The sequence below is a fragment of the Xenopus laevis genome, chromosome 1S (genome assembly GCF_017654675.1).
Source record: "Xenopus laevis strain J_2021 chromosome 1S, Xenopus_laevis_v10.1, whole genome shotgun sequence".
NCBI lineage: Eukaryota > Metazoa > Chordata > Amphibia > Anura > Pipidae > Xenopus > Xenopus laevis.
The window spans coordinates 172,484,195-172,501,838 of NC_054372.1; the positions used below are offsets into that span (position 1 = coordinate 172,484,195).

The 17,644-nt window shown below is 38.7% G+C and overlaps 1 protein-coding gene and 1 long non-coding RNA gene across 6 annotated transcripts in view; one reads left to right on the forward strand and one right to left on the reverse strand.

Annotated features, from left to right (window-relative positions):
- cert1.S (ceramide transporter 1 S homeolog) overlaps positions 1-17,644 on the reverse strand; it is a 76,483-nt gene that overhangs the window by 27,739 nt on the left and 31,100 nt on the right. For all 5 annotated transcript variants that reach the window (XM_041580509.1, XM_041580510.1, XM_018244436.2 and 2 more), the window contains exon 3: positions 15,378-15,494. In XM_041580509.1, coding sequence (XP_041436443.1) covers positions 15,378-15,494 — 117 coding nt within the window. The remainder of the gene's footprint in view (positions 1-15,377; positions 15,495-17,644) is intronic.
- Positions 1,648-2,277, forward strand: LOC121399514. The gene is made up of 4 exons (XR_005965103.1): positions 1,648-1,732; positions 1,829-1,933; positions 2,012-2,132; positions 2,220-2,277. It is a non-coding gene; the product is annotated as an uncharacterized LOC121399514 (long non-coding RNA).

Sequence of the window (17,644 nt, forward strand, 5' to 3'; positions counted from 1 at the left end):
ACCCAATTAAATCAAACAACCTGCACCACATCACTTGGAAAAAAAGGCCATAATCACCAAAGCTAGTACTGTACATACTTACACCAACATTCTTCCTATAGTTTTGGATATATAGAGGGTTGATAAGTATACAAGCTCAGCATACATTTTTTCCTGCTGCAAGCAACTCAACCATGCTGTGTGTTAGTACTGCATTGCATATTGCTGCTTCTTGCTGGAATCAGCCAATTACAGCATGGAAATATGTCACTCACAGCATAAGCAGTTGCAGACACCCAGAAAAAATATGCTAGGCTGAGGAATCTACGAATAAATTGTCAAATAATTCAAACTATTTTTTAACAAAAAAAAATTATACACCCACTACAGCAGGGGTGTCCAACCCGCGGCCCGCGGGCCCCATGCGGCCCGGAATGGAGATCCGTGCGGCCCAGCAGGAAGCGCAGGTCAGAGGAAAGGCACGCCTCCTCTCCCCACAGCTTTGCTGGCTGCAGCCTCTCTGTGCTGTGCGTGCGGTGCGTGTGACGTCAGCGCCGGCGCTCTGCGTATGACGTCACCGCCTGTGTTCTCCAGTATCCCCAACGGCTGCTAGCTGCTGCTAGCTAGCAGCCCGTGTTTTTGGCGCCAATTTCCTGGCTTTGCTGGGCCCTGCCCCCTCTTGTCTGGCAGCGTGATAAAAGGCACAGAGAGAGAGCAACTCCCAAAACTACGTGGCTCTTCTCCTGCCTAATGAAAGGCTAGCTTCAGCCTGCAGCTTACTGGCAAGTCTGGCACTCTTGCACTCCACAGCAACCAATTATTATTACCTCAGCTCCCCTGGTTCAGCACAATACACCTGCACAGTATTTTTACAGGTACAGAATTTTTTACTGTTTTAGTCTGGCTTAGTGCTTTGCATTTGACATGATAAATTTGGAAGTAGGGATTTGTGTAATAACACCCCTGGGCCATATACCTATTCCACAATTTTCTGGAATTATTATTTTCACTAAATTCAATGTGTGTAGGTCTGTAGGCTAATTAAAGAGCAGTGCAATAAATGAGAATTAATACAAAAATTAATTAAAAAGAAATGAATTCCCAAGCCCCCTGTGATTCCCAATAATCAATTGATTTGTTTTTTAAGATAATTAATTATGTGGTAAATGTACTTAATAGCTTATAAGTGCATTGCAATGAATTATCACTTCTTAATTAAATTCACAGTTCATAGTATCAAAAATAGAGAATTAATTTTGTAACTGAAAAATGAATTATAAATAAATTGTTTATTCAACTTCAAAAGTAGCCCAAACATAGCACAATATGTGCAGTGAAATAAATAATTTTTTATGAAAATACGCCAGTTACAAATTGGGCCTCTTTTAGTTACGCCCCTGGTGATGGTCAAGTCTGTACCTACCTTTATTGGAAAATTAGCAAAACAGTGAAAATTTAAAAAAAGGCATATTTTCACATACATTCATTTATTTTTTAGACTTTTTTTTTCCTGCAAATATTGAGCTATTTTTGGGCTACCTTTGAATGCCACTTGGCTAGTTTTGGGCTGGTTTTGAAAATTAGACCTGGCAACCCTGTTTGTATGCGATGTGTGCCATCCATGAACGGGCATTTTACATAGCATTCCCTTTTTTAAACAGTTATTTGTTCCTGTGAGGTGTCCACAGCTTCCTACAGCAGAAACACTGAGCTGATCAACCTGAAAGTGAGCGTTCGGTGGTTATTTGGAAAGGTAGGTAAGCATTTTTAAGTGGCACCTCTCCCATCGCCTGCTATGTTTTACATTTGGCAGCCATAAATGGTAATATAGTACATATTTTCCTTATAGCTCTTGCTATTCGTTCCCGTGCAGCTTCCTATAGCAGAAACACAGAGCTTATCATTTTTAACCTATCAACCTGCAAGTGAGCCTTGGTTGTTATTTAGAAGGCAGGTAAGCATTATTAAGTGGCACCTCATGCATCACCTGCTATGCTTTTTTACAGTTGGCAGCCATAATTGGTAAATATAGTCCCTATTTTTCTTCTAGCAAACTCTTGCTATTTGTTCCCATGTGGTGGTGTGCAGCTTCAAAGTGCAGAAAAATAGCAGTCATCAACCTCCTACTACAGTCCTGTTATTAGGAAAGGCAGGTAAGCAGTACATCTGCAGCACATTAAGTATTGCTAGCCATGCTTCACAATTAACAACATAATAAATATAGTCCCTATTTTTTTAAGCATGGCTTTCAGAATCTCTGAATCGAAAAAAGAACACAGAAAAAGAAAAGTTACAGAGTTACAGAGGAAGGAAGAGTGTTTAAAGAAAATTGGACAGAAGAGTACTTTTTTGTTGAGGCAAACAGTAAAGCACTCTGCTTAATTTGTGGTGAATATGTGCAAGTTTTCAAAGACTATAATTTAAAAAGGCATTATATGCAAAAACATGCTGCAAAATTCTCTGTGTATCAAGGAATGTGTCGTAAGGACAAAGCAATGGAACTTAAGAAAAGTCTGTCTTCTCAACAAAATTTATTTAAAAAAGTTATTACTCAGACAGAATCTATTGTAAAAGCTAGTTATGTGGTAACATATTTAATAGCAAAAAAATCAAAACCATTTACTGATGGTGAGTTTATTAAGCAATGTATGGAAAGTGTGGCAGACATAATTTGCCCTGAAAAAAAGGGGATATTTCTAAAATTAGTTTGTCTCACCAGACTATAGCCAGGCGAACAGAAGACATTGGAAAATCTGTTGAAAGATGTTTGAAGAGTAAAGCTGCTAAATTTAAATATTATGCTTTGGCAGTGGATGAAAGCACTGATGCTACAGATATGGCTCAACTTGCCATTTTTATGAGAGGTACTGATAATGAATATAATGTTACTGAAGAGATGGCTTCTTTAGTGCCATTAAAAGACACAACTAAATCAAGAGATTTATATGAAGCAGTAAAAAATATGTTAAATAGATATTCTCTGTCTTTTGTAAACATATCTGGTATAGTTACTGATGGTGCCCCAGCAATGGTAGGTAGAAGGGAGGGACTTGTAAAATTAATAGAAAATGATGCAATTGCTGCCAAAAACTCACATTTAATGAAGTATCATTGCATAGTACATCAAGAAAATTTATGTGCAAAAGCTTTAAAAATGGATAACCATGCAAATAGTGATAAAGGCTGTGAATTTCATAAGGGCCAAGGGCTTGAATCATCGCCAGTTCCAGGAATTTCTTAGAAGTATAGATGCTGACTGTGGTGATGTCATTTACTTCTCAGAAGTAAGATGGCTAAGTCGAGGCCAAATGTTGAAAAGATTTTATGATTTGCGACATGAAGTAAAGTCATTTATGGTATCAAAAGCAAAATGTGTGCCTGAACTTGATGATGAAAACTGGCTTACAGATTTAGCATTTTTAGTGGATTTGACCTCCCATTTGAATGACTTAAATATGCGTCTTCAAGGTAAAAACCAGCTTATCAACACAATGTTCCAAGGCATAACAGCATTCCAAACGAAACTAAAATTATGGGAAGATCAAATTAAGGCAAACAATTTTATGCATTTCAACACATTGGCCAAACGTTCCTGTGAACACTGAAAAATATGCAGCCTTGCTTTATGATTTGATACAAGAATTTGAAAAACGTTTTCAGGATTTCAGGGAAAATAAACAACATTTTGCTATATTTGCAACACCATTTTCAGTTGACATAAATATGTTACCTGCCAATTTTCAAATGGAATGCATTGAGCTGCAATCTGACTTTCAGCTTAAGGAAAAATTTGATCATGTGTCTTTACTGGACTTTTATAGGTCTTATCTTCCCAGAGATAAATATCCCTCACTGCACAACCATGCCTTATTCATGTCATCACTTTTTGGCAGCACCTATATTTGTGAGCAACTTTTTTCAAGAATGAAGCACACTAAGGGGCCGATTCATCAATAGTCGAATATCGAGGGTTAATTAACCCTCGATATTCGACTGGGAACTAAAATCGTTCGACTTCGAATATCGAAGTCGAACGATTTTGCGCAAATCCTGCGATCGATCGATCGAAGGATTTTTCGTTCGATCGAACGATTAAATCCTTCGAATCGAACGATTCGAAGGATTTGAATCCAACGATCGAAGGAAAATCCTTCGATCAAAAAATCACAGGCAAGCCTATGGGGACCTTCCCCATAGGCTAACATTGACTTCGGTAGGTTTTATCTACCGAAGTAGGTGGTCGAAGTATTTTTTAAAGAGACAGTACTTCGATTATCGAATGGTCGAACGATTTTTACTTCGAATCGTTCGAATCGTTCGAATTCGAACGAATTTAACCAATTCGATGGTCGAAGTACCCAAAAAATACTTCGAAATTCGAAGTTTTTTACATTCGAATTCTTCACTCGAATTTTGTAAATCTGCCCCTAAGAGTAAAATTAGAACCAAATTATCTGATGAGCACCTTGAAAATTCACTGAGAATTGCAACTACTTCAATGGAACCAGATATTGATGCATTAGTAGTTTATCAAACACAATGTCAAAAATCCCACTAGGATGGCTTAATTTGCTCTCTTTTCTTTTACTTTTTTGTAAACTTTACTCTTACAGTTATCTTTTTTGCATTGTAAAAACATATATTTGCTTCACATTGCATGTGTAGACAACTTAAGGAAAACTTTGACTATGTGTCTTTACTGGACTTTTATAGGTCCTATCTTCCCAGAGATAAATATCCCTCACTTCACAACCATGCCTTATTCCTGTCATCACTTTTTGGCAGCACCTATATTAGTGAGCAACTTTTTTCAAGAATGAAGCACACTAAGAGTAAAATTAGAACCAAATTATCTGATGAGCACCTTGAATATTCACTGAGAATTGCAACTACTTCTAATTTAATGCATCAATATCTGGTTCCATTGAGCAGTAGTTTATCAAGTCAAGTGCAATGTCAAAAATTCCATTAGGATGGTTTATTTTGCTCTCTTTTCTTATGAATGAAGAATGAAGCACACTAAGAGTAAAATTAGAACCAAATTATCTGATGAGCACCTTGAATATTCACGGAGAATTGCAACTACTTCAATGGAACCAGATATTGATGCATTAGTAGTTTATCAAACACAATCTCAAAAATCCCACTAGGATGGTTTAATTTGCTCTTTTCTTTTACTTTTTTTGTAACGTTTACCAGTAAGCTGCAGGCTGAAGCTAGCCTTTCATTAGGCAGGAGAAGAGCCATGTAGTTTTTGGAGTTGCTTGCCACAAAATTAGAACCAAATTATCTGATGAGCACCTTGAATATTCACTGAGAATTGCAACTACTTCTAATTTAATGCATCAATATTTGGTTCCATTGAGCAGTAGTTTATCAAGTCAAGTGCAATGTCAAAAATCCCATTAGGATGGTTTGTTTTGCTCTCTTTTCTTTTTTTTGTAAAACTTTACTTCTATCTTCTTTTTTGTGCATTGTACAACCATATATTTGCTTCACATTGCATGTGGAGAGAGAAAAGGAAAGTAAGTGAAAAAAAGAAAGAAATGAACAATTAATAAAAGGTATGGAGAAAATAAAAGAGTGAAATAACATGTTGTTGTTCTGTTTTTTGTCCAAACACATGATTAGCTGGCATAGTAAGCCTATTCCTAACAATATGACAGACTGAGGTGGTAATGATTATCATTACCGGGTAATCATTACCACCTCAGTCTGTTGTCTTGTTAGGAATAGGCTTACTATGCCAGGTTGTAACAATGTGGTGACCTAGGGCGGAGGGGGACTACCTATTGCCCAATTAGTAATCATATAGCAGAGAAGGTTGCTTTATATTTGTCCCATATTCCAGTGTATAGCTCAATATGGTTATCTAGCTGGTATTGTAGTTAATTTCTGTGTATTTCCTTTATTTTTATAAATCAAAAGTGTTGTGTATTTCATGTGCGGCCCCAGAAAATTTTTCTTCTTCAAATGTGGCCCAGGGAAGCCAAAAGGTTGGACACCCCTGCACTACAGTTAGGTAGGTTTTATAATAGTAAAGGTTCCCCTTTAAAATGTCAGATTAAATATATTTACAGAGAGCATATTTCTGTATTGTTATTGATCTTTACTTTTTTTTTCTACGACCACAAATCAATGTCACAATAAAAAAAAAAAAAACTGGGCATCAGCTCTTTGCAACAGAAATATTGATGGGTCTGCTTGTTTGCTTTGCCCTTAAGAGCCCTTGCACTGGCAGCTTCCAGAACCATGGAAAGCAGGAATACATGGCATAGGCTATTCTCTCATACCTTGCTGCCTGTTCATGGGAAAATAAAAGTAATCAATAGATGGACAGAAGTTAACCTGGTAAATGGATAACTCTTCTAATAAAATAGCAAACACTGTAATAATAAAAAAACTAATTCTGCAACTGTAATGGTTTTTGGGTCAAGTAAGTGGATATCAGTGCTAAGAATCACTGAAAATGCTCCCCTAAATGCATACAGTACATAATTACACGTGAATTATTTATTTTGCAAAAGATTTTAAATAATGAAGAGTAAAACCCACAATGCAGCACTAGAGGGAGCTAGAAGCCGAAGAGAACGTGCTCTTATGCTGAAGGTTATGGTTGGTCAAAGACCAAAAGTAACCCTTCTCTAAAACAAACCAAACCGGTTTCGCTAATTAGAGAAATTTAATTACAAATCATTTGTTCATACAAAACTGGGTTTTAACTTTTTTCAGTCACACAGTTCAAACAGAACATGCATAGAGCCAACGACGTATGGTAGAGAATGCTGTGATTTATCAACACTTCCATTGCAAGAGGTTAGCAAGCGTGTCAGTGATGGCAGCCATAGAACTCACAGATATAGTCAAAAGCAAACCAGTGCAGTCCTTTTATATTATTATATATGAAAATTAAACTCCTTGGAGTGCCCTCTGCTGTTCTGCTGGGCTCCCCCATTGAATCCAGTTACCCCCCATCTCTCACCACTTCTTTCCCCCTTCTCCTCCATTTCCTTCTCCTCCTCCTCCATTTCCTTCTCCTTCTTCTTTTCCTTCTTCTTCTTTTCCTTCTTCTGTTTCTCCTCCGTCTCCTGCTTCTTCTCCTCCGTCTCCTGCTTCTTCTCCTCCGTCTCCTGCTTCTTCTCCTCAGTCTCCTGCTTCTTCTCCTCCGTCTCCTGCTTCTTCTCCTCCGTCTCCTGCTTCTTCTCCTCCGTCTCCTGCTTCTTCTCCTCCGTCTCCTGCTTCTTCTCAGTCTTCCCTAGTAATCCCACACTTATACTCAAGAATAAGTATAAAGTTAATCAGGCTTTCCTTATTATTTAAATTATTGATGTAAGCATCTACCAACACTTCTCTGCTCATTTCTATTACTCCTGTCACACTGAACAATAAATTTGAGCTAGGAAGCATCAAGAGACCCTTCCTGCACAGTACATTTTAATAAGGTATATGGGTCTGTATATGTCCCTTCAACAGTATCAATGAGTGCGGTTTGTGTGCAAAACAGTGAGCACTAATAGTATAACTGATGTTTTAGCCTCAAATGCAATGGCTTCCACAGTTATTACTGAAAGTTTGGGATCACAAGTTTATTAAAGGGGACCCGTCACCAAAAAAAAATATTCAAAATCCTATTTTATCACATTAGTCAAGCAAAATTAACTTTAACTACACTATATAAATTATTTGAATCTTGTTTCCTTCAGTCTGGGATTTCAAAATTATAGCAAGCAGGAAGCAGCCATTTTGTGGACACTGTTATTAAGACAAGCCTTGCATCATCTCAGAATCTTGTTTGTGTACCAGAATAGGGGATCTGATGTCCATCCCCGTGACCTGGATACACAATTAAATGGTAAAGAGAACGGAAAGTGAAAGTAATTGTCTGCCCCGCCTCTATGCCTATGGCATAGAGGAGGGGCAGACAACATTTGATTGACAGCTATGAATGCTTTAATAAAAAATAGAAATTGGATTTCACGTTTAAATTTGAAAAGGACTTATTATACAGACTTTTGTGTCTGGGTGACAGGTCCACTTTAAATTCTACAAGACTGGTAACTTGATAGAATTATATACTTATCCCCAATGAAACAATGGTATGAAGGGCAATTTTAGAACTTTTTCTGCAGAGATTTCCTTTGGTAACTAATTTAAGTAGTACAGGTATGGGATTGGTTATCCAGAATGCTCAGGAGCTGGAGTTTTCTGTAGTTCGGGTCTTCATACCTTAAGTCTACTAGAAAATCAAGTAAACCTTAAATAAGACCAATCATCTGGTTTTGCTTTCAATAGGGATTCATTATATCTTCATTTGGATCAATACAAGGTGCTTTTTCTATTTTTAAAGAAAAAAGGAAATCATATTAAAAAATTTGGATTATTTGGATAAAATGGAGACTATGAGAGGTGGCCTTTACTTAATTCGGAGCTTTCTGGATAATGTGTTTCCGGATAATAGGTCCCATACCTATACTGGTGGATGAGAGTCTTATCAGCCTTAGGTAATATGAACCATACTACGAAACTAAAAGGGCACTGTGAAATAGTCAGTATTATTGTGCCAAATAGTTTGAGCTGTGTGTAAGCAGGTAATGGCTGACAAATACCTTTTCACATGATTAAGAGCTGGCAGCATCTGTTGGCTGGTGAGCTCATTAGCAGCTCTGTATTACTGCGCGGGTACCATGCAAGAGAAAGCCATGCAGGATCTGATGTTCACTAGGAAAGCTGATTAAACCCATAAAATCTGAATAAAGAATGATGCACCATGCATGTGACACTAGGGAATCAGTTTGGATCAGCAGTGGCGAATGACTGTCAGCCGGCAACTTTACCAGGTTATGCACATTAACACCTAAACTGTGCAAACTGTAATGATTACTTCCACAGCACAAGCCAGCTGCCCCTCATTTCTAGTAACAGTTCCTGGTTTTTGATGGTGCCCAGTTTTTAAAGAAGGACTAACATTAACATAAGAGATAAAATAGGACTGTGGCCAGTCTGCCATAGTTTGCATGTAGTGTACTTTGGCACAAAGCAGCAAAAGATATGGGACACTGTATGCACTGTACCTATAAACTATGTAAATGCAAAAACCTCTAACATAAAGAGGTGGTTCACCTTTAAATTAACTTTTCGAATGTTATAGAATGGCCAATTTTAAGCAACTTTTCAATTGGTCTTCATTATTCATTTCTTAGCGTTTTTGAATTATCTGCCTTCTTCCTCGGACTCTTTCAGCTTTCAAATGGGGGTCACTGATCCCATCTAAAAACAAATGCTCTGGGCAGAGACACAAGCTCAGATTTGGGGAGATTAGTCGACCATCGACAAATCACCTCTTCTTCGGGCAATTTCCTTCCCGCCGGCTACAATGTAAATCGGTGACGGGATGGCACTCTGATTTTTTTCCCCCGATGTTGCCCCACGAGGAAACTTCGGGCGACTTCGGAAAATGAAGCGCTCAGAGTGCCATCCCACCGGCGATTTACATTTTAGCCAGCGGAAGGCAGTTCAGGGAGATTAGTCAGCTGAAGAAGAGGTGATTTATCGCTGGGCGAATAATCTCCCCGAATTGGAGCATGTGTCTATGACTTGCCGCTACAAATGTATGGTTATTGCTACTTTTTATTGCTCATCATTCTATAAAGGCCTCTCCTATTCCCGTTTCTTATTCAAATCAATGCATGGTTGCTAGGGTAATTTGGACCCTAGCAACCAATTTGCTCAAATTGTAAACTGGAGTGCTGCTGAATAAAAAGCGAAATAACTCAAAAACCACAAATACTAAAAAATAAAAACCATTTGCAAAGTGTCTCAGAATATCACTCTCTACATCATACTAAAAGTTAACTCAGAGGTGAACAACCCTTTTAAGTGGAACCTTGAATAAATTAGTTAGCTGGCAGGGCCCCCTCTATCACATACCGCACACATAATGATATCAGTTATCCTGCATGATTTTCAGAGTCTACATGGTTTAGAGAGTGTAAGTAGAAGAGATCCACTCAGGCAACGGGGGAACATACAAACAAATTGCAGATAGTGCCCTGGCTGAAATAGAACCTAAACCCCAGAGCTGCAAGGCAGTAGTGCTAACCATTTGCACAGAGTAACGGAACATTATATATTAAATGCAAAGAGAACCCTTTCATTACTTGGTGTTACTGATCCTTTAATTCAACGATATCTGGCCTACCCCATGCAGAGGGAAGACAGTTCTGAGTCAGCGTTTGCAAAAACATTGAATTAGACCGTAGCAACTGCTGCTAAATAAAGAAAAATAAAAAGCACATGAAAGTGAGCACACTGAGTCATGGATGGGAAACTCTGCTCATTCAAGGATACAAGTGCCGTTGCTCAACACTCACCACTCCCTGACGTGCACTATTCATTAGTCACGTGGACACACAAAGATAACGAATAACCATTCCTTTTAGTACAGTCACTCATGTACTAGGGATTTCCTCCAGGAAGGGGGGTTACATCAGAGACAGCTACGCTCATCATTTACAGTCAGGCTTAGATTCATGTACAGAACAGCGGATAGCATGGCCAATAATGCACAGAAATGTTCAGTGTGTCCTTGATTGATTAAGTCATTTAAAGATGTCGAATATTGTAACACAAATGCAGATTTCCCCCTAACTGCAGCCAAATAAAATGCACTTCTTGTAGGGAAATGTACAAACTGTGTCATTGTGTTACAGTCTATAGCCAGATTAAGCCTGTAGACATCCCGTGTAAAAAAGGGAGTAAAACAGATTGAGTGTCTGTGGCATGGATTAGGGAGATTATCAGAGTTAAATCAATTCACGCAGATTTGTCATACTAACTAGGGTAGGATAAAAACGTATCATGGAAATGTGCACTATTTAGGACAGGGCTACACACACACACACACCTTAGGACAGGGCTACACATACACTTTAGGACAGGGCTACACACACATTTATAAACAGTGGGTACATTTGCACCTGGGCAATAACCCATAACAACCAATCAATGATTAGCTTTTTTCAGCCAGCTGCAGTTTGAGCACCGAAAGCAATCATCTGATTGGTTGCCACAGGTTACTGCCCAGGTCAGGGTCGGACTGGAGCCATGGGGGCTCACAACGAAGGGCTCTCCTGGCAGCCCCCGGAGGCCCCCTCCCGACCTCTAAACTTGAGTGCGCACGCATGCATGAAAAATGTGACAGAGCAGCCGGGGAAGCAGCTCTGGGCCGACCCTGGCCCAGGTGCAAAATTTATTCATAAATGAGCCCCAGTGTCCACAGGGATACCAGGAAAACTCTCGGTGGGCCCAAGTATCAGTGGGCCCTTATGCTAAAACATTTGCATAAAACATCATGGCCATTCCCTGTTTCTATGAGAACAAAGAGGCTAAATAGTTGGAATAATACATTATAGTATTAAGTAAAGAAGAGAGGTTTCCCCTAATGATATGGTACGCAGGAAAACTTTTCTGTAGTGATCTGTTAGGCATTTTCAATCGCTTGTGTCTGGTAACATTCCTTGTTGGAGTCCTCTGTTGTACGTACTCATATGATGCATTGTATTTTCATATAAGTGTATAGTGAGACCTGGATATTATGTACTTTGGCTCAGACCTACCCCCTCCTCTTCCCCCCCCCCCTTTTCAATTCTGTACCCCCCCCCCCCTGTTTTGCTTTTCTTCAGAAACCAATAAAAATATATTTCGAAAAAAAAAGAAGAGAGGTGAGTGAGAAGAAGAATAAAAGTACCGAGAGTGGGCCCCTGGCCTAAGGTTTTTTTTGGTTGGCCCCTGGTCTAGGGTTTTTGGGTGGGTCCCTGGTGTCATAGTCCAACACCACATACACAATGAATAGATTTCTATTTTCAAGCATCCTGTAGCTTTATTTCTAAAGGTTTCTTATGTCCCCATAGTAGGCCAAAAGCCTGAAAGGACATGGCAGACTGACACCTTTATAAAGTACTGTGTCACTGTTAAAGTTGTAGTGGTTTTGTGGCAAAATTCTCTTAATTGATTCTCAGCCCAATCAGTACGGCTTATGAAATAGGCTGTTTAATTCAGTATGGCAGTTTAGTATCCTCTGTTAGTACAGTATCTGTGTGTTCTGTATCAGGCTGGGTATGGCCATATTCTGTATTCTGATGTTTTCCGCTCAATTATAGTTGTGGACATGCACCATCGCCCTAAAACTAAAATTGTATCTAATTAAAGGGGTGGTTAAGCTTTCAGCTAACTTTTAGAAAGCTATAAAACATTCATTTTTTTTATAGCTTTTTAATTATTTGCCTTCTTCTAGCTCCATCCAGCTTTCAAATGGAGGTCACTGACACGGTCTAAAAACAAATGGTTTGTAAGGCTACACATTTATTGTTATTGCTGCAAACTGGAGAGCTTTTGAATAAAAAGCTAAATAACTCAAAAACCACAAATAATACAAAATGAAAGACAAATTGTCTCAGAATATCACTCTCTATAACATACTAAAAGTTCATTTAAAAGGTGAACAACCCCTTTAAAGAAAATATTATTTTAAGCAACCTCCCAATATACATTTGTAAATGGAATTGCAATTGAAACCAGTATCTAGCTGTCCCTTTCTGCACTGCTGGTTCTGTTTCTGTATCAGACTCTGCCTTTCAAGTATCAGCAGACGAATACTACCTTTGAGCATTTGATACAAGCTATACTTACTTTTAAAACAATTGAGAATACAGTTAGGCCCATAAATATTTGGACAGAGACAACTTTTTTCTAATTTTGGTTCTGTACATTACCACAATAAATTTCAAATGAAATGACCCAGATGCAGTTGAACTACAGACTTTCAGCTTTAATTCAGTGGGTTGAACAAAAAGATTGCATAAAAATGTGAGGAACTAAAGTCTTTTTTAACACAATCACTTCATTTTATGGGCTCAAAAGTAATTGGAAAAATTAAAAAACTGAAAATAAAACCCTTTGCTGGCAATGACGGCCTGAAGTCTTGAACTCATTGACATCACCAGATTCTGTGTTTCCTCCTTTTTAATGTTCTGCCAGGCCTTTACTGCAGCGGCTTTTAGATGCTGTTTGTTTGTTGGCCTTTCTGTCCAAAGTTTAGTCAATTTTTAAAATCTGGCCAATAGGATGGGGAATCGCACTGCCTCACTGTTTTATTAATTATATATTATTTATCTTTCCGCTTTATTCTGAGTCATTGGCACTTTTGCACTTATTTTGGGATCGGGTGCAATAGCCCTATCGGTTAGAAGCACAGAATTGGGGAATTATGGGGAATCCAAAGATTCCTGGGTCATTTTTTGTGCCGTTTGGACAGAAGACCCAGGAGACATGGCCATACACAGAGATCCACTTGTTTGGCGATTTTGCCAGATCTCACCCCAATATGCCCACCTTCAAGGTGGGGGATATCGGGCTGATCCCATTGTGGGCCCTAGGGCCCAATGATCGGATCATAATGAAAGGAATCAATGAACAGATGCGGTCCACGATCCGAAGGCCCCTGCTCGATATGTATCTGTCGGGAAGCCCATCGGAGAGCCCCACACAAGGGCCAATAAGCTGCAGACTCTGTCGGCAGCTTTTATCGGCCCATATATGGCCACCTTTAGCCTTTTTTAAGGCTTAAGGTGGCCATACGTGCACCAATATTATTGTACGAAACACATTTTCGTGCGATATTCGGTGCGGGTATGGTGGGAAACGAGCAGACCAACATGGGCAGAAGGCTTGGATATTGGTCGTCTCATCGATCGGCCCAGGCAGAAAATTTTCATTGAGCGCCTTTGAAGGCACCAGTCATCGGCCGCTGTGTTAGTGCTGAATCCTTTAGATACAGGTAGAATTCTGTTGTTTCTCCATGTATAGCGGAGTTTCAACACGTGTGTGTTGAAATGAACAATTTTTCTTGGAAAGATCTTTTTCAGGAAAGATTGTAATTGTAGGGTATATGGCCACCTTAAGTCATGCACACTTATCTGCACCCGTGGTGAATGGAGCACACGTAGGCTTCTAATAAAAACAAATGTTACCATATTGGTAATTTTTGTATATATCTTTGGCAATGTGTTTCATGGATTAGCTCAATTAGGCAGTGCAGCAGCTCTAACATGCTAAAAACATTAAGACAGTGCTTTGGAAGAAAAGAGAGAGAGAAATAACTGGCTTTAAAAAAAAAAAAGCTGAGCACTTTCGATCACTTCCATGAGAATCCTGGAACACAACCTTTAGGCCAACACTACCTTGTTTATTTTCTCTACACCACTTCAAAGTCAAACCTTTTGGCAGCCTCTGCTAACTGAAGAACTTCTGAAAGACAAACACACAGCAGAGAGCAGCCTGAAAGCAGAGCAAGCGGTGGAAGGCCTCCCCTGAGTGCTTTTAGAGTAGAGATGTTACAAGTAATGGATTGTCACACAAAGCTTCTGCTTCTGGCATATCCCGACAAAATATTCCGCCAGGTCCATTACTGACATTTTATAAAGGATTAGTTATATTACAGAGGATCAAGACCCAGCACTATGCATTTTATAGATATGTAAGGCACAGTATACATTATTTCATGCCGGTTATTTGAAGAGTCACATCCACCAAGCCTGGCGTTAGCAGCATTTTACTATTTATTCTAAGGGCAGCTCTTTGGTTGCTAGGGTATGCATTTACCCTTGTAACCAGGCAGTGGTTTGGATTGACTGGCCCAAGGGCCAAGCCAGTCAATAATAATAATAAAAATGTATGTTTCAGAGTATTATATAAATATGTATCTTTGCTTGCAAGTCAACTTGTCATTGTTGAAACTTTAAAAGATTATTGAAAAAAAAAAAATAATAAGAAAACTTGGTTGATGCAATGAAAGCAGATGCACTGTACCTATAAACTATGTCAATGCAAAAACCTCTAACTTAAATGGGCGGATCACCTTTAAATTAACTTTTAGTGTGTTATAGAATGGACATTTCGAAGCAACTTTTCAATTGGTCTTCATTATTAATTTTTAGATTTTTTTTAACCATTTGCCCTTTTCTTTGGATTCTTCTCAGCTTTTAAATAGGGACAACGGACCCCATCTAAAAACAAATGCTCTGTAAAGCTATACATTTATTGTTATTGCTACTTTTTATTACTCAACTTTCTATTCAGACCCTCTCCTATTCATATCCCAGTCTCTTATTTAAATCAGTGCATGGTTGCTATTCTCATTTGGACCCTAGCAACCAGACTGCTGACATTGCAACCTTAGGAAACCTCATCTAATAGTGCTATACACTAAGCAAAAAAAGGATCCCGACATTCATAAAATCCTCCCTGTGACAAGCACTCGGTTCCTATCAGAAACAAGATTTTTGCCGCTCCTCTACATAATCTCACATCACCCATAACAGCACAGTGCATTTTGGCTTTACCTTGTGTTGTTCAATAGAATCTATCCATCTTTGCCGATGATCTGGGTCTTGGGCACGGAGATACCACACACTGTCATTAACACTGATGTCGAAACGGCACTCATCGAATTCATGAGGCTAGGATAAGAGAAAGAGAACAGAAATGCCATTAAAAATACTGCCAAGGTCATGTGTAATCATTAAAGTATAAAAAGCAAATCTGTTCATGGAATATTCTGTAGCAATGCAGAAAAACACATATTCAAACAGAGCAAAGGATTAAAATTACACAATAAAAAATTGCAAAGTATAAAAATTCCACACACCAAAGAAATTTTAGTTCTAGAGTGGGAATATTGCAGCGTTTTTTGCCCATTACACTACACTTGACATGCTGACTTTAGAGGACCAAATGACACTTTGGCTGCTTTTCCCAAATGCACAGTGAACCCACTTCTTCCACTTCACCAGGGCAGATAACAGAAAAGCATAGACAAATGCGGATTTCTGTTGCAATGAAACTTACAAACGTTAAAACTACATACTAAAATACTATTTTAGGATTTACATTCCAAAATAATAATTCATTTTTTGGGGGTTTAAATTCTGACAAAGGCTCTAGTTCTACATAAGCGCACACAAACACATACAAAATCATATCCTACATTATGACATTAAGGGGCCATTTCACTAAGGGTCAAATATCGAGGGTTAATTAACCCTCGATATTCGACTAGGAATTAAAATAATTTGACTTCGAATATCGAAGTCGAAGGATTTAGCTCAGATAGTTCGATCGAACGATAATTCCTTCGATTGAATGATTAAATAATTCGAATTGAACGATTCGAAGGATTTTAATCCAACGATCGAAGGAATATCCTTTCGATCAAAAAAAGTTAGCCAAGCCTATGGGGACCTTCCCCATAGGCTAACATTGACTTCGGTAGCTTTTAGATGGCGAACTAGGGGGTCGAAGTTTTTTTTAAAGAGACAGTACTTCAACTATCGAATGGTCGAATAGTCAAACCATTTTTACTTCGAATCCTTCGATTCGAAGTCGTAGTCGAAGGTCGAAGTAGCCCAAAAAAACCTTCGAAATTCGAAGTTTTTTAACTTCGAATCCTTCACTCGAAGTTAGTGAATCGGCCCCTAAGTCTCAGCATTGTCTTCCCACACACACTGAATATATTTGAATGACAGAACACATTCGTCTCCAGAAAGGAACACATTTGCACAACAACGATGTACTTCTTACCCTTCAAAGAAATCTTAAGAGAGTTTTATATGGTCTCATACTGAGGAGGGGATTGTGGGTAAGAAGTATGAAAACAAGTTATTATAAAGACTATACATATAGAGGAGTTATAATCGTCAGGAGATCCGACAACGGAAAGGGCTTTGGGAAGCTCTGAAGACGTTGAAATATGTCTCCCAGCATTTCCTAGCTGGAGGGTTAAACTGGGAGTTATTTCTAGGTTTTAAACTAAACAAAAATATGCAGAGATAAACTGCAATTACCCAGAGATTAAACAGTGAAATCAATAATGTACCTTGTGGGCTGCTCTGTGAAGTCTACAACTGAAATGTTTGTTTGCTGCAAGCATACGTTCCTGATCACTTCAAGATACACTTTCCTAATAATCTCTCTTGCATTGTGTTCTCTGTTTTTCATTTGATCCCTACCAGTCTGCACAGTCTCAGCTCCCACTTCTCACATCTGTTTATTTTTGCTCGCAAGCGCCTCAGTGCAAAGGTTAAATGGTTCCTTGCAGGTTACAGCATGCAGACACTCATTTGGGGGCTCCTATAGCCACGTTAGTTATTACTTTTAGCAAATGCAAAATTCAGCAGGTATTCACAAAATATTTTGCTTGTAATCAAGCAGCTGCAAGGAGGCATTTAAAGGGGTGCTTCACCCAAAACCTGTTTTGTTTCCATACTGAAAGAAAATGTAATTCTAAGCAACATTTAACCCATTTCTCCAGTTTCTATCCATTCCTTTTCTTTTTCCTGACTACTCATACCATTGCAACACTGTATCAGTAGTCATCTCTTCCTATCGCTACAATGCCTTAAATGTTCGGTCATTAACAGACTTGCAAAAAAGAACAACAAGTATGCAAAGCATTGTGGGAACGATAGTTGTATCTAGAGGAGAGAATTCCTGATACACAGTTACTTTAGCCAGGCAAACCTAAGCTGGTCATACACATACCAATAACATTGTACAAAATAAGTATTGCTGTGTATGGTAGCCCTCCATTAATTCTCTTAAAATTTTAAAA